Raw genomic sequence first — 26,330 nt, 5'->3', positions numbered from 1 at the left:
ATCGGCAGGTAGCAATATCGACGAACCGTTTCGACCCTTCAGGTATCGAGTAGGTTTACCAGTATTAATGGTATCCAATATAGACGTACTTTGTCCAACATTTCCCAACGGCGGAAAATTTACAACGTCGTCCCGTTATTACGGGGTGGAAGGTTGCTCTAGCGACGCGGTCGAGCGAAGACGGCGCACAATCGCGGGCCCGGGGTAATAAACGACGTCTGAGGAAGCCGTTGAAGTGTCCGCGAAGGGAAAAGCCGGGTCGCGACGAAACAAAGAATATGAAATATTGCGCGGACGATTGTCCGACCGACCGGCGCGGCACGGCGCGACTGGGGATTTTCCGGCGCTTTGATCAGCTCGCTGATTTCCCGAATATTCTCTATAGCATTGTTCCACGGCCCGGGGACAAACGAGGATGGGAAAAGGTGATTTTCATTCGAACGAGCCGTCTCGCCAGAGAATTTTTACATAGAGCCCCTGTGATCTTCCGTCAGGCTCGTTCCGTTCGTATCGATCCCGTGTTTCGCGCTTCGAGGATCGGCCCTGCGGGTTAGTGAAATACCGAGACGCTTGGAATAATGAAATTCTGGCGGAGAAGAATTTATTGGCGAATTGGAAGGATTATTTAGTTACTTTTTCTTCTTTCCGACGTTGTAAGGGTTTGGGGAAGTGTGTGGTTTTTAGAGATATAGAATAGGGGTCGGTGAAATGATTCGGGGGGAAGCTTGATGTTGAGAGAATTGGTTGTATTTGATTGGTAGACATGGATTTTTCAATAGAAATTTGTATCATCTGAAAGCAATCATATTGCAGGTCACGTATTTCATTGAAGTTGGCGTCAAGGACCCCTTCTCCTTCTGTTAATCGATGCTAATTAAATATCTTTCAGAGAATAGAATATTCGCAGAGCACCGTTGAAATATTAGCAACACCAAACGTTTAATTAACCCTTGAATTTAATTCAAATATAGTACTCGCGACCATCCGAACCACTCAGAAGCAATACCAACACCTAAATTGACTAATGCCAAATAAAAATCCTCAGAAGCTTAACCAACAAGACACTAACATATCACAACAACTATAACATCAAATAATCAATAATCTTTTTATATTTCCCGCAAAAGACCAAGCGACACAAACGTCGCCTGCGATCGCAGTAATCGCACTGTGCATCCCGTCTCTAGTTAAAAAGCGGATACACGTTGGTTTTTGCGGTGGACGCGCACTTTGTCACGCGTCCGGCGATAAATAACGCCCCGCGGCGCGCGGAGGAACGTTTAAATCGCGAGGCCGAGCGGCCGGCTCTCGGGGGCGGACTTTTACGAGGCGGCGCGGCGCGCGCGCGCGCGCGCTAACAATGCCACTTGTTATGCGTATTTTCAGCGAGATCCCGCGGTCTGGAATGCCGCCAGCAGCGGAGATCGAGCCAACGTCTGCCCGTTCGCGTTTACTGCATATTAAGCCGGTGCACGCCGGCCGGCGGCCGCTTGCCAAATGGCCGATGCATCGGGGAGATACCTTGGCCGCGGTTGATCTGCCGCCGGGTCGCGATACCATCTAACGGAGTAACTAGGACTAATTGTGCGCCCCGTGTGTCTCGTACATTTGAAATTGCCCACAAGTAGCGTCGCTACGTTTGAAATTCCCGCCAAGCGACTTGTCGCGTTCGAAATTACCGACAAGTGGTTTGTTCAGTTCGAAATTGCTGGCGAATAGTTTGTTAAGCTTGAAGTTGCTGACAAACAGCTTGCTAAGATTGAAATTGCTGGCAACTGGCTTACTACGTTCGAAATTGCCGACAAGTTATTTATTAAGTTTGAAATCCCCGTCGTATTATGCAAGGCGTTTGAATTTGCCACGAAGTAAATTGGCAAGTTTGAATTTACCGTCAAATAATCCATTGCTTTGGAATTTCTTGATTTCAAAACGCCGGGGAGGTATTTAAGGGGAAGTTGATGATAATTTAACAGTAAATAATAAAGTTGAATTTCAGAGAGAATTTGTGCTGGTTTGTTGTTTTCTGTTCGTATTGCAATTTGAACTGAGTATTTTAAGAGAATCTTACGAATCGTTGGAATTAGATTGTATTTGATCGTATCCAATTCGGCTTCTCTAATAATAATAATAACTTTATTCAGGAAAAACTCTTGTACAACATATTAGAGATTAAAATCATTACAACTTGTATTCCTCTTCAACTTCCAACGAAGTCAATCGATACACATCAAATTCATGATAATAACCATGATTTCCTTTCTTTCTTCTTCGCCATCGAATCAACGGTTTGATTGGTACATTTCTTGCCTGGTGCCACGAATGCTATTACTACAATGTTCCTCGAATAACCGAGGAACCGATAAAGGACTTATGGTACAGGCGCTTATAGAATCATCGTAGATTCGAGGGGACGATTAGAGACGCGTCAGACATTGACACGATTTTCCATCCGGGAACAATCTCCGTCGACCGCCTCTATTATCCCCGTATTAGATAAGACGATGCGCGCGGCCCGGTTCGATTGTTCGTCGTGTGTCCGATGCATCGCGAGATAAACCGGGGAGGATTTCAAACGGGCCGAGGCGGAGGGAACAATGCTCGGTAACCGGGAACGAGGAACACGGACGGCGAAGTTTCGATAGGTTCTCCCCCTTAGAAAGTGTTCTTTGTTTCCAGCGAGACGGTCGTTTAACCATGGGCCCAATATTGATATCAACTTCATTCGTTTCTGCGACTGTCTTGTGGAAACAACACCTGTATAGTCGCTTCTCACGATATCTGTTGCGTTAAACGAGTATACCAATGACTTTGAAAGGAATTGTTACTATTATGTATGTAGTTTCGATTGAAACAGTTATGAGAAGTTGGAGGAGTGGATAGGAGGGTTGAGTAGATCTGTTGATTGTGAATTGTGAGATATTGATTGCGCTTTTGGTTGTACTGAATGGATATTACGTAGATTTTGTATTGGTTGGTGCCATGTCGAACTGTGGTCAGTGTGGAATTCGATAGGAACATTGAGATGAGATATGTGTAAATATGAAGATATGAAGGTATGGGAATATGGGAATATGGGAATATGGGAATATAGAAATATAGACATATAGATATATAGATATATAGATATATAGATATGTAGATATGTAGATATATAGATATATAGATATATAGATATATAGATATATAAAAATATGGAAATATGGAAATATGGAAATATGGAAATATAGAAATATAAGAAAGATTATGCAACAAAATCGAAATCAAAACCGATATAAATCAAATCCAACACGTCCACAACAATTATCAACAATTTTCAGTTATGATAACATTGCAGCAACCAAAAACCGATATTAAACCCCAATCCGTCAAAATTCACGTCGACCATTCGGAAAAAGACTTTCCTCGACGAAACTCTCTGGTATACACGATTTAATTATCCGCGGACGATGTCAAGACGTGACGAGAAAATGATTTTAAAACCAGATCGAGCGCGGAGAGAACTTTCACAACAATGAAGTGGGGTCAAGAACCACTAGAAATTGTATCTAGATGAAATCGAGGCGTCTTCGGGCGTGGAAGCAGGGTCAACACGTTCCAGAGGCTGTATCGGGATCTATGGAGGAGGGCACACTCGGAAACGAGATCGAACGTGGACACGGATTTATGAAAATGTAAAGTCGAGGTCAAGCATGCCACGGAGAAGACGGAGAGAATCGGGATCGGGTCAAGCGTTCGATGAACGGTCGATTGATCGAGATATCTCGTCCATGCATCCGTTACACTATCATTTACTAGAATTTACTGGATAGATCGAAATGACCCATTTCGTGTTTCTTCTTTGACAATTATTGAAAAGACACAGAGGCTTTTCTGAGAAGTTGTTAAACTTCAATTCCGTCAGATGAAAGGGTAATCAAAGTATGTAATAAATTTCGTAGGTTCAGCATTCTTTACTAAACATTGCAACAGTTTATTCAATTATTCAACTTTCTCAGTTATTTAAATCCCTAAGTTCGCTGAAGTACACTGACAAAATGGCAACTATAAAATGTCACAACTTCGCCAATATCAACTAAGAATAGTCCCAAGTTTCGCAGCATCAACCAAAGACATCTAAATATGTTCAACACTAAACATCATTAGAATCTACCCAGAATCATCTGATAAACTCCGTAGTTTAATAAATTCCCTATAAAAGCTATCGAAGCTAGTTTCACACGAAAAATATCGAAACCAGTCCAATATCCGGCAAGGAAAGCGTTCCAAGCCAAGTGTCTCGGTTGGTAAGTATCCCAAAACTGACCAGCATTAACCGAAGAGTGTCCCGGCCGAAAGCTACTTCACTGCCAAGTAATTTCTTGCCAGACTGAATGAGGAAAATTGGGTGGCGGGCGTGGAAGGGAGATGGCCCGTAATCAGCGGGGGAGCCGCGAACGAGCCGTGGCATTGTGGCAGCATTGTTTTCCTGGCGGCTCATTGTTTTCCAGCTTTGTTAATCGTCCCGAGTCCTCGTCGCATCGGCGTCCACGCTCGAATTGCTCGGCCGAAAAACAATGCCTGCCGCAATTACTTCTCCGTGGGCGAGACACCCCCACCGCTGCGACGAAACACGGCCGATGATTGCGAGAATCCGTGCGTTCACTGTCGGCCGGGGTTGGAAACGATGTCGAGCGATCTGTTGAATCGCTGCGAAACACGCTGCACAGTTTTTAATCTAGAGAAATGTTGATTGAATCTGCAGTAAAAACTTGTATCGTTTGCTAGCCCTTTCATTACATTTGACACTAGAACTGGCGAATAGTCGAATTGACTTTTCGAAATTTTTCTCTAGAAACCGCCAGTCGTATTGAACGATTTTGCCACTATTGAAATTTCTATTGATTTACAATTCAGTTTGCTGATCGTTAAATCAATTGCTACGGTAATTTCTCCGAGAGTTATCTGTTATCTTTGTAATAACTGTAAAAAGAAAGAATCAGTGGGTCATCTTGACCTCTCTGGTAATTAATATTATTAGTTATATATATTCTATTAATGTATAATTTATGTTTACTTTTGGTTATTTGTAGGCTTGTCTGCAGTTGCACAGATTCTAATTTCTCGGTATATAAACAAGTACGAAAAGTATATTGTTTGCTGTTACCGTTTACTATAGAAACTCCATTTTAGTATAACAGTCACATCTTTCTTCTGTTCAAGGTATATTTAGATAGCCAAAGTGCCTAATTCTATGATTTTCATTATTTAAACATAATTATCATAACTGTTTTAATTCCAATATGTTTAATTCACGCTCTCACAATCTATCGCCATGTATAAATTCCTCGACATTCGTGTCGCAGACTTCAAATATTTCGCCTATCAGCCCCTTTTCCTCTGCAGTGATACCAAAAACCAAAAACAAGACACAACATTGATACTTCTATATTTACAAAACGTTCTACGCTTCTGCTATTTGCAGGATCCATTGCTGCTTGAATTATTTATACATCGGACCGAGTGAATCAGCCGAGGATTGATCCGCGACGGAAAAGGGGGTGGGCGGTTACACCGGGACGTTCAACCCTAGAATAAATACATACAGTGTGTACCGAACATAGAAACGGGACAAGAGAGACGTTCCATTCCAGCGATTAAAGTGAACTCCGCTCGGAGCTAGAGGCTTTTGTCCCGAAAAGAAAAGGGATGCGCGGCGGGGGTTGAATCCGCGGCGGCAAAGTGGAGCATAAAGAATACGCGCCGGCCGTTTCCAGCCTTTCTTTTCCTACCTAGCTTTGTTTCTTCTGTCCTTTTAACCGCGATACCCGCGTCTGGATCCCGCGGAAACCGCCTCGTCCAATCGACGACGGGGAGAGACGATTACGGATCTCCGAGGGAAAACCTCGCTGTAGAATTATGCAACGCGATCCACGCGTCCCTGAGAGCCTCGCATTGTTCTTCCTTTTTTCAGGCCACGCTCTCTCGCTGGGAACGAGGATTCACGCCGGCTAAATTTATGGGCCGAAATGACTGCGCGTGTCTCGTTTCTTTTGTCCCTGTCTCTTAATGGGAATTTGTATACTTGACACTGGAACTGCCCGATGGGTTAATCCCTTGGCCTATGATTTCTATCTCAACTCTGATCGATACGGCTACTTTGTCATTAATAATTTATTGGAAAAAGAGAAAAATTTTAAGCATATATTATGCCTATATTTCCTTTTAAGTATAATAGTTGATTACAGAGGAATAATATTTACTTTGAATTCGAATGAACTGAGTAATATATATATATATATATATATTTATTGAATCATGTTGAAAATCTTCGCCACGAGTCTCACTCGTTGTTGTAGAACAAAGGGTTAAAATGACTTTTTTCCTGTTGTAAATATTGTAGAGATATATACGTTTCGTTGGGAAATTGTTAAATAAATTGATTCGATAATGGGCGTTCCGAGATGCAAATGTACGGCGAATAAATTGTACACGCAACGTAATTTGATTTATCGCTGTATTGAGCAATTATACTATATATTGTATATTAATGTGGTTACTATATTATGATTAGATTAGAAATTTGTAGACATAGATTGATGAATGATCGAAATGTTTGAATTAACGATATCCTTTTCTTTTTCCTGTTTCCAGAACTTCGTCGTTCGGCAGTCGAGTCAAAGCGACACAATGGCCCTCTCCGTGAGACTGCCGCCAGGAAAGGGACCGTACATCGAGCACTACTTGATCCAAGCCAACAAGGGGAAGCTGAGCTTGGAGACCAGCGAGAACAGGTTCGACAACATCCCCTCGTTGATCGCCCACTATTCTCAGTGCTGGTGAGTCGAGCTTCTAGAATTCACTCTAATAACGTATACAGTAGGCATGCCCAAGTAGGGCTTTCGCGAACAAGAGTCCTGTTCGTGGCGAGCGAAGCTATGGAAGAGTGGGGATGGAGCGTGGAGCTCTACCTACGTATCGTCCTGGCATATTATTCTTTGGGGGCGTGGTTTCGCTCGCGTGTGACAATTGGCTCATCGAATAGAGTAATATTAGTATGATAATGACAATTGGCTCATCGAATAGAGTAATATTAGTATAATAATTAATACAGTATTATTACTAGTATCAATATTAACTAGTTAAGCCTCAGACACCCAATCGAAAGCAGAGACACAGCAGACAAGAACTGCAACTACTGCAACATATTTCTACTAACTGTATATTGCTACCAACATAAATTTCATATCTTAAATCTCTATCTCATTTCTGAAGTAAAAACAACCATCCCCTATACTTAGTTTAACATTTATACAGACACTTCTAATAGTATTAACCAGATCCAAGTCATATTTAACTCTTTGCACTCGAAAGTTTTCCACTAGAAATATTTGAACATTTTCTATTGAGATAAAGACGATATTTCATGAAACTAACTCGAGAAATCACACGTATATTGGAGAACAATTTCATTTTCTTTCAATGTTTCTCAAATTGATGCATCATTCGAGGTATAATATTAAATATAAAATTTTATAGTTTTACTGTATGAAATCAAGTGGTGAATGAGAGTCACCTCCCGAGTGCAAAGGGTTAATCCATATTAAATAGTACCATTATACAGTACTGCTTCTACAAAATGTTTCTACTATCCACATATTACTGCCAACACAAATTTCCTATACTAAATCTCCATATCATTACCAAAGTCGAAAACAACTCCTACGCTTAGCTCAACATCCACAAAGCATCCGTTACAATCAGTTCTCTTCGAAGCATTCAATCTTTCCCAATACACGAGCAATCAGCACAAACAAACCTCTCATCTGACATCGTAAACCACCTGCGTTTCAATCAACATCGTTCAACCCATAGAAATCGCAGACGACCTATCCCCGCGATTCGCGGAACAAGTTGATTCACTCGATGCCGTGCCGGTGAATTCAGTTTTCCGATCCGCGGCTGAAATTGCACACCGATCAAAACACATCGCCCGAGGATTAGGCCGGCGGCGCTTTTTGTCTCTCTCTCTCTCTCCTCACTCACGCGTTGCATAATTTATCGAATTCCCGGAGCAACGGAAGCAAGTCGAGCCGCGAATGAAACCTGCCCGGTGAAAGTCGCGGTGCGGCGCGGCGCGATCGCGTCCCGAGATAATTCAAACGGTTAATGGAAGCACTGGAAAGCCAGCTTCGCGCCATTAAGCCTGGTTTTCGTGATAATCGACGCGCCACCCCGTTTTTCCTTTTAAACCGACACTGGTTGTTAATGATTTACCGGCGTTCCGCTCGTTTTACCGCGGCGTGTTATCATTCTATCGGGGCGATCTGATAATGCGCGCACGGTTTTCCAGACCGATGTTCCCCTCGTTCGTTATCGCGGCTTGCTGCTGTCTAGGTGCTGAATTTCCAGGATGTTTCGAGAATAGAGGCTTTCCGTGACCGAGGGAAACGACAATTGCACGCGTTCATAATGCGTGGCTCGCGGTTGAGGGAAATAGAATGGATGAACCTGCTTCTGGCAATCGTGATAATTGCACTGCGGATCTTTACGGGATTTTAAATTTTTTAGTTTTTTGGTAATGAGTGTAATTTTATGGTTTCGAATGTTTCGTGAACGTGGACAAATTTGCAGTTTAATGATAATGGTATCTTTGCTTCGCGGTACCGAGTATAATTATTGTTACAAGGAAACAAAAGAAATTTGTAATGAAGGAAGGGTGTATATTATATATATATGTAGGAAGTAACGTGCATTGAATTCCAAAGTTTACATTTTAATTGCCAGGCTTGATACACGTAATCGGATCGCAGTTTGCTCAACTTTGTTGCGGTACTATTGTTTCGCTTAATGAGTTACATAATCCCCACTGTTTCCTATGATCATGTTTCACTGTCTCGTGGCAGTTTCCCACTCGATTCTGAATCGTAAGTAAGCTTATCTACCGATCGAATGGTAAACAAACTTCTCTATATAAGTTAGTGCAGTTGTGCACTGTTCTCGAAGTGGTGGTTGTTGCTGAATTAACCCTTTACAAACTGTAAAATTCACTCATTGACTATATTATAATATTTATATGTATAATCAATAGAAAGAACAATAATATCGTTTATTTATATGTAAATATGTTTTTTTTCTATTGAAAGTGCTTCGAATCCGAGGAGTCAATCCCTTACACTCTCAACTCGACATCAGATTAATTCAAAAGTGTCGTTCTCCGTCGAGGCATTTTTACATTGTACTTTGTTATTATACTATTTTCAATGGTATTAGTAAAAAGAATTATTTGCAGTATCTCTTTTTAACTCTTTGCATTCGTCTTTCAAAATACGTTTCAAATAAAATACTGAGAATAATAGAAGATTGTCGAAAAGAAAATGTAAAAGGAACTGGAAGTGGAAAGGATTAAAGTGCTCCGCCATTTTTGTCAAAAACGAGTGATTAAGAGTAGACAGGTTAATTCATCCTGATTCGTTTGTTTTCCTTCGGCAAGCAGTGACGAATTGCCGGTCCAATTGACACTGCCAAGGGCGATGCGAGAGGCCAAGAATAGGCAGCAGCTGTCCTCTCTGGCGCTTCTGGGCCAAGAGTTCTGGAGATACCCGATGGCGAACCCGAAGCCGCCGGAAAGCAGCAGCAGCAACACGTCGAGCTTGAGCAGCTTCCGTGGCGGTAAATTTAATGAAATTAATATTAACACATTAAGCGCCATGTCAGTCACCGGTGACTGACGCTTCCGAATCACTGGAAAACAATCGTAACATACAAGATAACTGATGTGAAATGAAAATGTTTAATAACGTAACTCAGTTGACAATAGTGTAATGTGAACATTGTAACGTCAAATAATTAATAATTATTCCTGCCTTTCTTTGCTACAAAAGAAAAACTTTACAGTGTCATATATTTGTGACGGCCGTAATGCTATATTTTACATAATGAAAATGATATTAATCCTATAAATATTGTTATTAGAAATTATAAACTACGACATTGTATTTAGAAACTCAATGACTCGTTTCAGTTTCATTTTTATAATATTTTGTTCAGAAGATTTATTGGATTGAAGGAAATATTGTAATTGAGGAGGCCGCCAACGAAATAAGTGCTGATAGCGAACGGGTTAACATGTTAATGATGTTAGGACGCTCGACATTTGATTTACGACGAGGGTTGTTATATTGTACACTTCACTGTATTGTTTTTAAACAGATATGTGTTCGCTTATGTGGATCTTGGAAATTAGAATTTCAATTAGAGTTTCAAACTTAAGGTCGGAATTTGGTTACGTAATACAGTTGCATCAATAAAAATTGACATAAGCTTGATAAATACAGAATTTAAATGTAAATATAATTTATGCTCCTTTAACGATAACGTTCGATTTTCAGGTAACAATAATCATAGCAATAACAACAACATCCACACACCAACCACAGAGAGTATAGTACTGAACCTCGCACCGATATCATCGCACGATACACGTAAGTCGCTGCTAAACGAATTTCGTATAGTAATGCTTGAAATGATCTTTAAAATCAGAAACAACTAACCCTCGAAGATAACTCAATTATTTGAACACTACGCAGAGTTTTTTGAATGTTTCCCTTTTCCTCAATTTGAAAAGTACATCAAAGTACATCAAGTACATTGTAGTCCTCAATATTCATAACAAAAAGCAAAAGTACATCGACATAATGAAATAAGAAAAAAATACGTAAATATCTTAATGCTAAAATTGCCGTTCCAGTCAAAATGACTGGTTTCGATCTTCTGTTTCGTAATGATTGATACCTTCAAAGCATTGAATATTCGAAATGATCTTAAAAATAAATAGTTTCACTTGCGTACTATAATGAACGTCTAAAGAAACTGAAAATAATGTATTGTTACAATATTCATAGGGATTGCAAATTAATCGTATTAAATGCTCGGTAGTTCTAGTGTTAATATTCAAAACACTCCATCAATTAGAAGTAAATTTCGAATTTACCCTTCAACTCGCAATGCAAAAGTTCCTCGAACAATAAATATTTAACACCAGAACTACCATTCTTGATTTTCATACAATTGCTGAGGAAGTACAGATGCTTCTCTAATAAATCGTTAAAGAAGCTGATTTAGTAATACCTACACTGAAATATAAACCAATTGAAATCTTAACAAATACACAGTTCTAAGTTTTATAAAGAAATTTAGACAGTCAGTTTAAGTGCTTGGTAGTTCTAGTGTTAAAAGAACAGAGTTCACGACGCCAGAGAACAAAGCTCGATCCGACGTCCTCCACGCCTCATAAATCCCTATCCGTCACAGCGACGTATCCCGAACGGTCGGCCGCCGGTACGAAAATAATCCTATATTTTTATTTCCAGGAAGCACATCGCCGACGACGGCGATTACAACGTCAACGTTCGCGTCCTCGTTGCCCCGGCAGCCGCGCCCGACGCCCCCGAACACATTGAACCTGACGACGTTCAATGAACCGTTGGACGTGAAGAAGATATCGCCCAACGAGAAGCTGTCGCAAAAGCTGATCTCGCCGAACCTGGTGCAAAGCGTGCGTTGTCCATCCCCGGTGGTCCACAACGTGGAGAGCAATGTGCTGAGCCCTGTCCAGGACGCGAAGATCGGCTTCGAGTCGAAGAACATGGCGGAAACGTCTAAGTCGACGATAGTCGAGCTGTCCAGGACCAGATTCTCGTCGATGAACGTAGCCACGTCCAATTTCCATCAGAACGTCTCCACGTTCAACAATCTCTCCTGCACGAACTCACCGGTGCTGCCTGAGATCAGAAACATCATCAGCGAGAACCACATGATCGGCCAGAACGTAAAGACACCACCGCCTCCGCCGCCGAGATGGGCCAAACCGGGACTAGGACACACGCAGAACAACTTCGCGGTTACCGCCACGGTCACTTTCAACGTGAACCAAACGACTGATATCTGCAGTTCACAGGTGATTGGAGACTGTTCTGACCCTTTTGTTGGTTGACTATGACCGTAATCGATGTAGATGTTTGTGCACTTGTTTATGGAAAGAGATGTAGAATGTTGTTTATCCTAGCGAGGACTCTATAATATTCTAAATATTCAAGTGGTAGTAGAATTTCTTTTTAGAACTATCACAACTATCAGAACTAGTCTTTTCATACTGTAATCGCTCAGCTTGATTGTAAATTAACCCTGTGCACTCGGAAATCTTCTTTAAGACGAATTGAATGAAGGAATGTACATAAGTTAAGAAAAAGTTATTATTTCAATATTTCACATATTGATGGATTATAAGGAGCTTAATATTATACGTAAGACTATGATTTTGGTATATCAAATCGTACAGTGACTGAGAGTCACCTCTCGAGTGCAACAGATTAATATCTCCATTGATCTACTTAATATCAATAATATATTATTTATAAATATTTCATCCAGCTTTATCATTAAGCTTCCCTAGTCAACTTTAAATCAGAAATACTCTAAACCCCTAAAATCGGTAGTCACAACGAAAGGGTAGCAAAAGTGACCGTCAGAGTCCTAATTTCTAATCCAAGAATTTCTACGGATCTTCCAGAACACACCGTCGGACCCCAACACGTCGCTGCTGAGCCCGCAGAGCGCAACGTCGAACAAGTCCCTGACATCGAACTTCTCCGTGAAATCTCCGTTGTCTCCGAACACGCCGGTCCTCTCGCCGATGTCGAAGCTAGTCCCGAACCCCGGCGGCAAGACGCCGAACGTTCTCTCGCCGACGACCCCGTCCAGCACCAGCAAATCGAAACGAAGACGGGACCGCGAGGCGCGCAAGAACTCCCAGCACTACCAGGAGTCGGACATACTGGAGTCTTACTATCGCAGCTCGCCGGGCGACAAGATCTCCGACTACGAGGACATATGGAACACGACCGACCAATCGAACCAATCGACCTGGTCGCCGAACGACAAGCTCCCGAGGAGCGAGGCACCGCCTAATCCTCAGGAGCGGCTGAGAAATTCGAACGACCGGCTGATGATGGCGCAAGACAGGCCGTCGAATCCGGCCGAGAGGAGCTACAACGACAGATTGACCACGAACGAGCTGATCGTCAGGAACGATAGGATGATACTGAGGAACGACAAGTCGATGGGCAACGAGAAACTCAGCTACAAGGAGATGACCAGCCCAGAGTTCAGCAGCTTCAAGCCTGTCCTGGACGCGAAGCCCAGCGAACATGGGAATGGCTCGCCTGAGGAGACTGGCATGGGGAGGAGACCTGATCTTTTGTCTCGAGTTTGTGAGTAGCTTGCTCGTGGATTGTGACCTAGCTGTCAGTGTTAAGGATGTGAATAGAGATTTGTAATTCTGAATTATAGGTGGTTTCAAGTTCGCCAGTAGTTTGTAAATTGTGAGCTAGCTTTTGCTATCAGTTCTAAGGAGATGTATAGGGATTTGTAATATAGTACTGAATTATAAGTGGTTTCAAGTTTGTGAGTAGTCTGTGAATTGTAAGCTAACTTTTGCTATCAATGCTAAGAGGATACTTAGAGAATCGTAATATAATTCTGAATTATGGATTGCCTACACTGGAATCCTGAAAATGTAGTTTTCAAAATATAGCTTCGAAGCTTTGAAATGAACGAAAGTTTGTGGAAGCTCCGGTTTCGGGCAGTATTGAAATGGAGCGAATTTGTTTATATAAGACTTTACGATGTTTGATACTGCTTTCGCTTTGGTTTGACCAATTAACACGTTGAATGTCATGAGGGTTACCGGTGACCCCCGACCAAATCGAATTACTATAGTTCACTCAATAAAGCGATGATTCTATGAAAACATTTCTATATTATAAATAATGCTACCCAATACGGTGACATTCAACTAGATGAACGCAATAGTAATAATGCAATTCGATTAAATGATTTAATATTATATTTTTTCCATTCTGTGTATTTTTCTCTATAAAATCGTGCGTTCAACGTGTTAAACATCTCTGAATCTCAAGAACTAAAACTCTAATCCTAGTCTGTCCAGTTTTTCTCAGAATCGATGTATTATTTCTGAGAATTAAGTCGAGGATGTTCATCTGTGCAGGCAGCGCGAATTCGTTGAACAGTCCGAGCACGATCACGCCTCCCAGGAACAAGCTGGGACTGATGCTGGCCAAGTCGGAGAGCAACAGTCCTCTAACACCCGAGTCGAAGCAGGGCAGCCCATTCTACGCGGAGCCAGCGGATGCCATCGCGCAGAGCGCAGCGATAATACCAAGAAGACGAGCCAGGAACAATCCAGCGACGAACAAGTACCGGCACAGCGAACCTGGCTGGCTGCAGACACCGGTTGGCGTGAACGCGAATCAGCTGCACCCGATTGACTGGGAGGAGACGGAGGAGACAGAAGACAAGACGCCTCTGATATCCTCCTCCGTGGACAACTTAGCCAAGCGACTCGGCACCAAGGACGTCAAGAAAATCCCCCGAGCCAAACCTGTGCAACCACCAAAGATCAGGACCAAGGTGTTCAACGACACCTCCTGGGCTGTAGACTCCAGCTGGGAATTCATTGGTAGGCTGACATGGACCGTTTAACGCGTTCGCTAGCACCGCTTATTTCGCTGACGGTCTCCTCAATTATAATACACCTGAACTGAAAATATGGAATATTATTATAAATATCGAATAATTAACTATAATACACCTGAACTGAAAATATGGAATATTATTATAAATATCGAATAATTAACTATAATACACCTGAACTGAAAATATTGAGAAGCTGGTATAAGTTTTAGGAATACATATTTATTTCACATAGCTCAACAACAGAAATAATAGTAATGACATTTTAGAGAACAAAAGTATATTTTAGTCGCTGTTACTAAATTCAGATCGCGTGAAAATTGTCCGCATAAATCGAGGGTCAGGTGTATTTCCTTCAATCCAATAAATCTTCTAAACAAAATATTAGAAAAATCAAACTGAAGCGAGTCGTTGAATTCCTAAATATAATGTCGTAGTTTATAATTTCTAATAACAATATCTCTAAGATTAATTTCATTTTCATTCTGTAAAATATAGGGTTACGGCCGTTACAAATATGTGAGGCTGGTAGCAAACGTGTTAAATTGTTACCCACGATTAACTTCTTTTAAATATTTCTTTAATTAGTACTAAGAAATTGATTCCTTGTTCATACAATTTTATTGAATCCTGCTCTTTGCTTCTTGGAGTTGATCACTTTGCAAATGGTTCGTTTCAATCTATCTGTCTTTAATTTTATTCGAAGACTTTATCATGAACTCATCAGTTCATTCCGCTTGAAGTATCATTTCAGTAGACTGATAGAAGCTTATCAGGACCCATGAACACAGGTGGCTGAATTCTTGATGATATTCTGATGTTACCTTGGAACGATGTTACCATACTCTTGGATTTTTTAATTTCATTTCATTGAAATTATCTCTGCGTTATGTCTGCATTACATGTGTCAGAACAAAATCGCCAATGGCAAAGATAAGAGTACCATAATTGAGGATATAAGAAAGCCTATCTTCGATATTATTTGCAATACTCGAATTATTAAACGTTCCTTTCACAATCACTCGATAAGATTAGATCATTTCATTAATCTAACCGGATCGATCGTTCTTTCGGCGACCGTTGCCTCTATGTCTAACGTGACAGAGTTGTTGCAATTATTGTTTACGGTCCACAGTTCCGTCGTTTATCGATTCAAAAAGAGAAGAAGGGATGAAAACGGGCTTCTCGAGTCGTGCGTGTCGAATTAATCGATTGTCAAAACAACTTGTTTATTCGTTATCGTGGTCATCGGTTGATTATCATGTTTAGGTAACGAGGGAGACGACTGCGAGCCAGACTACGACTGTGATGCGGATTATGAGGCCGATAATGTGGCCAGAACGTTTCCGGACGAGGAGTGCGACAGGGACGTTGTTGGGAACACTTTGACCGTTCAGAGTATCATTCTCCAACGGTGAGTATCTAACGAAATCGATCTGATTTCATTTGCTTAATTGTTCGATAACTCGAATAACAAGACAAACATAATTTTATTTGTATAGAGAGCTCCGAAGAAAAACATGTCAAATCACTCTTTCATATAAATATTCAATAGTTCATTGTAAGTGTAAAGAATATAATTTCCAAATAATAATAATATAATTTTCAAACAATATTTATTTAGAAATATTCAATACCTACTGATGAGATACAGACGACATTCTTTAAAACCAACTAATGAAAAAACATAAATTAAGGAACAAAGTTATTTTATTTACACAATATTATGCAAAGTTTAATATTGTACGTAAAACTTTATAACTTACTATTTCAGATAATGATGCGGTTTTGTTACTACTTTTGTGGTTAAGACTTCCTCGATTATTCTGTATGTAATTCTGTTTTTGTATAAAAACACATGTTATAGCGAAAAGTTTTTAAACGATGTCGTTTCTGGTGTTTCACAAATCGTCATTTCGAAAAGAGTAATTGTACATGCTTGTGGAAGACTTCATGATCCACAAGAAATCGTTCGAAACACGTATACAAAAAAGAATGTTGCTTTGTTGGTCAGGTACCCAGAGCTGTTGAAACCACCGGACACGTCGGAGTCGCTGTACAGTGACAGAAACTCCTCGTATGACAACGTTGAGAAGAGGAACGAGAGGGAGGACGTCGAGGACACCAGGAAAGACCAAGCCTACGACTCCTCCGAGTGGGAAACGCCGCTGGAGACGGACGAGAGCGACGTGGAGAGGATGAACAAGAGCAAGAACATCAAGGAGCGGCTGGACTCCCTCCTTTGTAAGTGACCTTCGCAATAATAACATCAAATATTCTGCAAAATCTTTCGAACCGAGCCGAGCATGTGAATTCCAATAACAGGAAAATAGAAACGAAGCGATAGAATGAATGTCCTTAATTTTTAAAATGGTCCAAGTCACTTCAAGCATTAACACGTTAAGCGCCAAGAAAGTCTTGACGATTTTTCTGTACGGTCATCCTTTTCAGCAAAGAAAAGTAACAACAATTATTTGACGTTACAATCTTTACATCACACGATTATCAACTTAATCACGTTATTAAACATTCCGATTCGACATGGATTACCTTGCATGTTACGATTGTCGTCAAGTAATTCAGAAGCATCAGTCATCGGTGACCGACACGGCATTTAACGTGTCAAAAATCATATTTCCTTACAACTCGCACACATTACACAATGATAATAAGTTCTTGCTTTTCAAGGCTGAATGCTTCCTAAAACATTTCGTTACATAGTACTATATCGTTCAATCCACTCTAACACAAACTTCTAAATATCCCAAAACTAAAAATACACTTCGTCCACTCTCGAAGTTAACGGCAGAATCATTTGCCAACGATAACAACCATTACGAAGTGTCTAAATTTGAAATTAGAGGTTCGAACACTTGTCTACACGAAAAATAAGGGATCGAGTAAACGATATAATCCCACAGGAATTTTTAACTTCGGGTCAAAGTTGACCCGGCTGTCGCCGGGTGGGCGACGGTTACAATTACATTTCCTACAAACGTCGAAAAGACTCGATCGGTAATGGATGTCATAATTTTCCGTTTGCCACGAGAAGTTAATCGGCTTTATGCTCTCTTGGTATTGCGACTTGCACGGCGGCATCGTTGGCCGACAAACGCAGCATCGCGGGTCAATCATCGTTGACTCATTATCGCCGCGACGGAACCTCGGTCCGCTAGAAATTCTTCTGTATCTCGTTGCGCCGCGCTCGTCATTGTTATCGTGTGCGTGCGAGGGAGAGCAAGAGTGGACGAACATCGGGGAACGTAATAATTGGCGAGGCCCCGGCGATGCTTCAATTAATATATTGCACAACAGCTGGCTTATCCAATAAAGTTCACGGCCGATAACAAATGCAAATGCGGGGTCGCGCGTCGACGGCTGGTCGACAAAACAAATCGACACCTTTCCCGCCGCGACACCTTTTGTCGACAAACAATGCGCCAATTAGATGTATCAGGGAGGGTCAAGATGAAGTATAATCAAAGCAGTACTTATTAGAACTATCATAGAACGTATCAGTTAGAATGACTGGGTTTAACACGTTGACCGCCACAAAATCCTTTAGAGTTTTGTATATCGCTTATTCTTTTGTAACAAAGATAAAAAAGCAGTTATTTATTAGTTGGTATTGAAATGTTTACGCCAGTCTGGCATCTAGTTATTTACGCTATTAAACATTTTCATTGGATATTAGGTATTTGACGAATTAACATTGTTTTCAAGTGATTTGGATGCTCATCGGTGACCACCGTGGCAGTCAACCTGTTAATGTTATTTTTCATTTACTGATATACATATGTTAGATATGTGAAATTATTTTTGAAATGTTCATCGTACGTAATCTGTGGAATATCAGTAGAAGTTAAAACAAATGTAACTTTATAATTGTTATAAGAAAAACATATTAAACATATCAAATGATTGGTAGTTTTTGTGTTAATGTTGCGACTGCAGATCTTTATGTAAATTCTACTTTTTTAAGGATACGATTGGGATTGCAGAATATCGTTAGGAAATGGAGTCTCAAGAAATATTATAGAAAGCAGTATACTTGGAATGTTTTAAATATTCTCTTGTATTGTGTGCATTTTGAGTAATACTGTAGTTTCAAATTTCCTATAAATATGACGTTTAAAATTCGTAGTTTTTAAAGCTACTGGGAGGAGCTTGTTGCCATTAGAATCTTTGATGCTAACGAACGGTAATGATAAAATACTAATTCAAATACAAATTTCAAAATCAACCATTTTATTATGCACTACTCCTCGATTTCAAGGGAATCCAATTTCACCGACTTTAGTAATAACCGAAAGTAAACGAAACTAGTAATACCAAATTTCGAATTGGTTAGTAACTGTATTAAAATATCAGCTGAATGATTGTTGACTCTCAACACTCGGCCTTCACGCTAAATTTACTCCAACGATAAATACAAGATTTTTGTGTAGGATAGTGAATTATTAACTCGGAACCAGCTCCCGCGACCCCGGCGAAGAAAAAGATCGCCAGGCGATCGGCGACGGGTTAATTTCGTCAGCACGACAGAACGGAAAATATTTGTCTCGCCTCCGATTGATCGTCAATGAAGACTCGATCCTCGGGTGCACAATCGAAACGTGACATTGTTTACCGGCGAGCGTGGCCGCGGTTTCGAGCGAGTGATTCACCGCGACAATTGTGGGAGCGCATCGCCGCGTGCATCGAGCATATCACGGAGACCGCGTCGTGGAAGGTCAGACCGGACGATGCACGCGCGACTCCCTCGTTGTCGAAAGAAAGAAATCGACGGATGCGTCAGATGATGGTGGAATAAGGCTGAACGCACACGAAATGTCGCAGTTGGAATTGACACGTTGACCGCCGTACGATTTTACGTAGAAATACAGAAAATGGAAAAAATATTCAGTTGTACTAAGAGTTTTTGCTTTATTCATATACGTAAAGGATCCTTAACGCTTTATGTTTTATATTATGCCATTGAATTGTGCATAATACATTCCTTCATTTTCCCGAAAATTCCATAACACTATGTTTCTGAAGCTTCTGCTAGACATAACATTGCCGACGGAGCACGAACCGAACGAATGGAACAACAATATAATATCAGATTATTTCATTAAATCGTTTTATTATTGCAGGTTTATCTTGTCGAATGTCATTGCATTAGATAGTATTATTTATAATATAAAAATATTTGCAGATAATCATCGTTTGATTGACTGAATTGTAATAATTCAATTTAGTCAGGGGTCACCGGTGAGCCTCACGGCATTCAACGCGTTAATATTGTAAAATACTCAAGTTCCTGAAACTTCAACTGTAATACGTTGCCTGCCAAGATAATCTTGAGGGTTTTGTATATCGCGTACTCTTTCGAAACAAAGATATAGTTAGATAGTTAGATACAGTTAATTAGGTTTACATTTTTATTCGAGGCCAATCATTTTAGATATCATAATTGTTTTCAAGCTTGATTATGACTATTGAAAACTTCTTAAAAGCTTCGAGATTGATTCCTAAGTCTTCGAAGTGTTAGGAACAAGACCTTGAAGACTTCAGCTTTCACGGCACAACGGACTATAGCTTACAGGACTCGGACTCAGAACGTATTTTTACAATACTAATCGAAACAACAAGGAAACAAAGTTCTTTTGTCTTGCCAAAAGAAGGACAAAAGAACTTTACGTCTTTGTTCTTCCAGAAGAGTCGCCGCTGCGGCATTCTGCCGCAAATCGCTCGTGTGTATTCAGCCTAACGCGTCGCTAGATTTCCTCGGATCAGTCGGAGAAGATCGGAGGAGATCGATTCCTTCGCAGATTTTCGACGCAGTAAAATACGGTCACGGTTCCCGTGCTCCGATTTCGCGATCGTTACGCTTGTCATCGGCGTTACTCTAATCGCTGCTTAGTCCCGTTGACCAGTCGGGGAAACGTTAAGCCCTATCGCACGCGTAGGAATGAATACCGACGAATTACAAGCATGTTACGAATGTCTGAATTATCTATTGTTCTTTAATTGATCGACGATACTCTTTATTTCTGAAATAGGGCTAACTTCTTTGTGCGTCGAGCTTCAAGATTTTTCTGATTGCCGTAAAAATGGCGTCGCGTGCTACGCGTAACGAGTAATCGGTCTATAATTATAGCGATGACTGTTGTTTTATCTTCTATCGTGTATTCATTGGTATAATTTGTATACTTTGTATATATCATTTTTAAAATTCTTGTAAGAAATATCGAAGATCAATTTCAAATCCAATATGGCGGCAGAGTGAGTCTACACGGTCGGCCATCTGGGAATACTCCTAACGAGAAACATATGTAACTTTGTTTTAATTCGTTCGTTAGTGTACGTTTATGTTACTGGTGAGACGTCTCTTTTAATAATAATTATGCTTCCGTCACGAACCGTTTCGCTCGTTGTATATCCGGATTTGGTTATAATATCCACGCGAAAAAGGGACAGAATTTTGACCTGTATCGGTGATCACGTGCCCGCCTCGTGACAAGTTTTTACGGCCGCCCGAATATTCCGTTCCCCTCTAACGCTTTGGTGTTACCCCGGGATTTCCCTGTCCTTTGTGCGTTCAAACGATGAAAGAAGCGCAGTGTTACATAGCTGTAACGTGAATATTATATTGTTACAAAAAGAGAATGACAGTTTTTCCTCTAAAATGAAAAAATCATGGGACTTTTGTATCGACATAAGATTACAAAGCGACGCTCATTTTCAATTATACGGTACAAAGATTAAATTATTGGAAAATATTATCATTGCTAATAATAATAACAATAACAATAACAACGATAATAGTATCGATATTAACAATTATTATTGTGATTAATGTCGAATAACTTAATGAATTAATAAGATTAATTCAATAATCTTCATTACTATCAGTTTTATCGATACTAATAATACAAAGAATAATAATATTAATAATAACAATAATAATAATAATTGAGTTAATTATTAAATAATCTATTATGCATATTCTAAGTTGAGATACAATCTTAGCAAGTTGACGCTCTAAAATCGCAATTATTCGTTTTGTCCTATTGTCGATGACGTACAAACGCGACACGCGTTGCGGAAACGATTACACGCTATCATGCAATACGACGGTCTTTATCGGGGAAGGTTTCAGCCAAAGATTCATCGGCGTACTACGCTCCGATCGCTGCCGATATTGTAACCCCGTTACCGACACTTTTTCCGCGGTAATTATCTGCTCAATGTGGCGCATCGGTATTATTAAATCGCGCGGTTATTTTGCGCGCGAGTCGGTCACGTTTCCCGATTACGACACGTTTTCGTAATACCTCTGGATCTTCCGAACAACACCTTACAACATAACGCTAGCAATGACAAGTGTTCACGGTCCTTCGAAACTTCGTTCGATTGAAAATTGAACTAATAGCTTCAGCAATAACAGAAGGACGAACTAAATTACTTACACGTGGCATTACATCAACGAAAAACTATTTTACCAGAACTTATTTAAGAAAGTACAAGTTCGCTTTATCTTTTAGTCGCCATTTGATTCGGTGCAACAAAATGATGAGATATACAATTCAATATTGAATTTTGTGTCACGTGTCAACGGATGGACCATTGAGATAAGATAATTCTGTTTCTTGATATAAGCAAATTACTTCTTCCTGTTAGTCGCGAAAAGTACCATTAACGTTTCGTCGGGAAATAATGAAGATTTAATGTTAAAAAATATGGCCGAGTGCAAAGGGTTAGGTTGAACTTCGTTAAACTGAATTCATGTGTAAGATAATGAAAGATGATCTATATTTATATTATATCTGTATTAAAGATGAAATAATATAACATCTTATATCGTCGTAAAATTGAGGAAGAACTTATATATGAAGCTATGGTGACAACGGCACAAATGGTAACCGTTAGAAAAATCATTTCTGCGGTCGGTAAATTCAAGCGGAACACTCGAGAGTCACGGATTCGCTTACCCTTAATTCATCCCCATCGATAACTCGCCCCCTTTTGAAACCGCGCCGAAACTTCGGGGATGATGATCGCCCCGGGGCAACAATATGCAACAGACAGAGTTTGATATTCAAACGACGGACGCCTCGTAAACTATTCCAATTTGTTGGCAAAGCCGGCCATTACCGTTCGGTTTATAGGGTGTCCCATTCGTCGTCGTGTTCATGGGCGAATCCGGCGATCCATTACGAAACGAAACCCCATGGAACTTGTAACGAGTCGGCCAAATAGTTTCTTATGGCCGTCGCGATGTTACCTAAAGGGTAAATTACGATCAACGAGATTAATGCACAGGGGAACTAATAATATTGAAATCATTACGAACTTCTTTCGCGTTCAAATTTCATGAACGTCTTTGGTAGCGGCAATTAGAATCTAATGGCAATTACGAATAAAAATGGTACTTGCGTAATATACGTATTACCTTTGTTTTTAACAAGTAAGATGTGTATAATAATAGTAACAATAATGCAATATTAATAATGTGTTATAATATTAAATAAACACTAAACCAGACGATTAGTCTTCAGTTAGGAAACAATGGTGATTCGTATAATAAGTATCATAAAAATTTGCCAATGGAAAGTGACAAGGATTAAATGAAAATTAATTTCTTATTTTAATAATTCTATTAATGTGAAACTAAAGGAATATTTTCAGATGTTAGCGATGTTTCTTTACTTTATATTCTTTGCATTTGCATTCGATATTATACAAACCACTATTATATAAGCGTAATCGATAATTTTGAACCATGAATATCATGGTGAAATGTTTTGCAAACACTTCGAACAGTAAAATTGGAGGTCGATAAAAATTGTTCGACTAGTACGTGTGTGTGAGTGGATTAACCGGGAATCAAGGCCATCTTCTGTGGATTAGCAGTCCCTGTGCATCGACTTTAATCTTAACGTGAGACACGCATTCCACAGGCTGTTCACGTGTCCGTGTATCGACAAGATATCCGTCGAGATATAGAGCATCATATTACAAATTGCCTTTGTATTTTGTGTGGCGCGAACGATAAGTACGGATGAACTCTTTATCTGAGCTATTCTTTCTCTTATCGGGACGTCCATTCTCTTCGTCTTTGAACGCGACACCGAAGAGGGGGCGATAGAACACGAACTCGAAGGAGGGAGAAAGGGGTTGAAAGTCCAAAGCTCTGAACATCGTGAAGATGGGATCGAAAAGAAAGGTTCGATGCTTCGAAAATGCGAATAGAAATGATTAAAAGTGAGGTTAAAGGTGAGGAGAACAGCTGAAACAAAATTCCTAGCAAGACAGGAGAACAAACTTCTAATGCAAAAATAGTATCAAGATACGGTTGAAATTACAAAAATCCAAGCAACTTGCTGAAACTAAGAACGAGTAGAACCTCAAGTACAGTTTTCAATAAAACAATGATAGAAGAAAAAAAGATGAAAATGAAAATACCATTATCAAAGCTTAAAAGAGTGAAACCAGATACGATTTTGTACAATGTAACACATTGAATATCGATATAAAACATTCCTGTTCCTTAATTTACGCAAGATTTTCGTTTATATCAACTGCAAAGAATACCATATATAATAATGAATATTTATAACGAGAAGTATTATCGAGTGCAAAGGGTTAATATTCTCCAAGAGTAGCGAGACAGCGTTCAGAAAAATTCCACTCCCTAACCCAGACACTCCAGCACCAGGGTAATGACCTGGGCCGGGGGTTAGGAAAGTCCCATCCCCCAACCCCGGTTGCAAAATGCGAGCGTTTACTGCAACCGCGCGCGATCAGCGTATACCTCCCTGGTCTGGGGACAGCAAGCCGTGAAGGAGCGACAGAGAGCTCGTTGGAATCGTTCTCCGGCTACCTTTGCCGATAGCGGCGGCGATTCCTCAGTGTCAGTCAGTCCATCGTCGGTGCAGCCTCGCGGAGGCCTCTCTTGGGCCTAGCTCGCTCGTCCGAACAGCTAGAGCTCTGCTCCGGTCCTCAAGCGACGATAAGGTCTTCTTTTTTTTTGCTCCGACCAACAGAAGAAACAGTGATAAATCGATCAAAGAAGTAGACCAAGCGTCGGTGACTTCATCGATGAAGAACGAACGCAGGAGAAAGTTCGCGAGAAACAGTGCACCGTGATTTACGCGAATCAACGCACGCGGGAATCTAGTTGAATCTCAACAACAGCAGCTTTGTTCTCGGCTAATCGAACTATTGCCCGACTCCCGCGTTCCGACCGCGTTTGTTACTGGCGAAAGATTTAGAAGAGGAACAGAATTCCTGGGACTTCTCCGCTTGACGCGATATAGGGGATCGGTTGGAATCTTGCGATCCGATGGGAGGAATTTCCGTAGAGTCGTAGAAGTAACTTTATCGAGCTTCGATCGAGAGGCTTAGAATATCTTGGACCGTTACCAGACACGGATAGCGACTCCAGTCGATAGGAAGTTGTGAAAACGTTGTCCGGTTAAATTTGTGGACCGTTTGATCGATGCTCTCTCGCACTGTTGCGCTTGAAGGTAGTGGCTACGGAGAATAGGGGATCAGAAGCTGCTTGGACCTCATTGAAGAAAGTTTGTTGGGATAGGGGTCGTCTATCTGGTTGAAAGGTTCCATGATAGCTAAGATAAAGCGGCATCTCGCCGGTCGCAGACGTCTGGGAGTCTTGGCTAGGTCAGCTGGTCCATAATTGTATGCGAAATTCATTAGATAAGCCCTGCCAGCTCGAAGAGTCCTGCGAGTAGCACTCTTCCAGCGAAATATTTGTACTTTGATAAGGAGATTCGCTTTAGTACTTGGATAGGACCATTGAGAACTTCGTTCTGGATGATATTTCCTTGGAGGAATAAAAAGACTTGCATCTGTTGGCAGCAGGGAGATTGGAAGCCTGGAAGATCCTTGGCAATGTCATTTTTGATCCTTTATCCTATTTAAATAAGAGAGGAAGATTAGGAGACTAATAATTGAGCCAAGAAACGCAGAGTTCGGAAGATCTCGCTGATGAGAGGAATAAACGTTCGAAGACTGTTTAGTTTCTAGGAGGATCGTTAATTTTAAAGAACAGTGAGCCGAATCTTTGGTTAATTATCTCGAACCTCTGAAGAATTTCAAGTGGATTCAAGGCTTTCAAGGCTTTCAAACAGTATTACATTTTAAAAGCAGACTGGGTTACGTTTAAGTATTAATATGGAGGAAAAGATTGAAGAAAACGGGTTCAAGATGATTAATTGCTCGCTGGAGGTGCGCGGCAAGCAAAACAGCTTCTCTATGAAGACGAGGGGCATCTTCCGGAAGATCGGAAAGTGGTTCCGGTGTTTCTGCAGGAGGCTTCAGCGGAGCGTTGAAGTCCTGAAACGTAAGCTATAACCTGACTCGCGAAACTACGTATCTTCCGATATTGTAATCGATTTATCGTTTAATCCTCTACCATCAGGCCAATATTCCAAGATTGAACGTTGGTTTCGAGGAACTTCCGGTCGACATTTTCGCGTGTCGTTTGACACAAATGATCTGGCCTCGAATTTTCTCGAAGAATTATCGGACGGATGTCCCCAGATAGCGCAAGAAAATCAAAGAAGACGCGTGGACAGATAACGACGTCTACTTCTACATTTTTTCCCCTGAACGTACTTCAGCTATTTTAGAATCCCGTACGACAATAGTAGTTTAGCATTGATAAGATAAGCCGGCTGTACACGGGCGTGTTTACGCAGATATCAGGTTGATAAAGATCGTAATCGAATTCTTGAAACCTCATTGACCGGCGCACTCGACTTTCCGAAAGTGATGGTTAATGGATACTT

General features: G+C 40.7%; 1 protein-coding gene across 13 annotated transcripts in view; it reads left to right on the top strand.

Moving 5' to 3' along the window:
* Positions 1-26,330, top strand: part of spri (Src homology 2 domain-containing protein sprint) — a 310,137-nt gene that overhangs the window by 278,941 nt on the left and 4,866 nt on the right. For 9 of the 13 annotated variants that reach the window (XM_031984944.2, XM_031984905.2, XM_031984981.2 and 6 more), the window contains 8 exons: positions 6,631-6,815; positions 9,470-9,648; positions 10,368-10,460; positions 11,349-11,935; positions 12,548-13,247; positions 14,045-14,515; positions 15,799-15,943; positions 16,544-16,773. In XM_031984944.2, the coding sequence (XP_031840804.1) occupies positions 6,631-6,815; positions 9,470-9,648; positions 10,368-10,460; positions 11,349-11,935; positions 12,548-13,247; positions 14,045-14,515; positions 15,799-15,943; positions 16,544-16,773 (2,590 nt within the window). The remainder of the gene's footprint in view (positions 1-6,630; positions 6,816-9,469; positions 9,649-10,367; positions 10,461-11,348; positions 11,936-12,547; positions 13,248-14,044; positions 14,516-15,798; positions 15,944-16,543; positions 16,774-26,330) is intronic. The other 4 variants (XM_076365610.1, XM_031984934.2, XM_031984971.2 and 1 more) reach the window with 1 other exon arrangement.

The sequence above is a fragment of the Nomia melanderi genome, chromosome 3 (assembly GCF_051020985.1).
Source record: "Nomia melanderi isolate GNS246 chromosome 3, iyNomMela1, whole genome shotgun sequence".
Lineage (NCBI taxonomy): Eukaryota > Metazoa > Arthropoda > Insecta > Hymenoptera > Halictidae > Nomia > Nomia melanderi.
The sequence above is the reverse complement of the archived record's forward strand: the minus strand, read 5'-3'. Positions and strand labels throughout refer to the sequence as shown.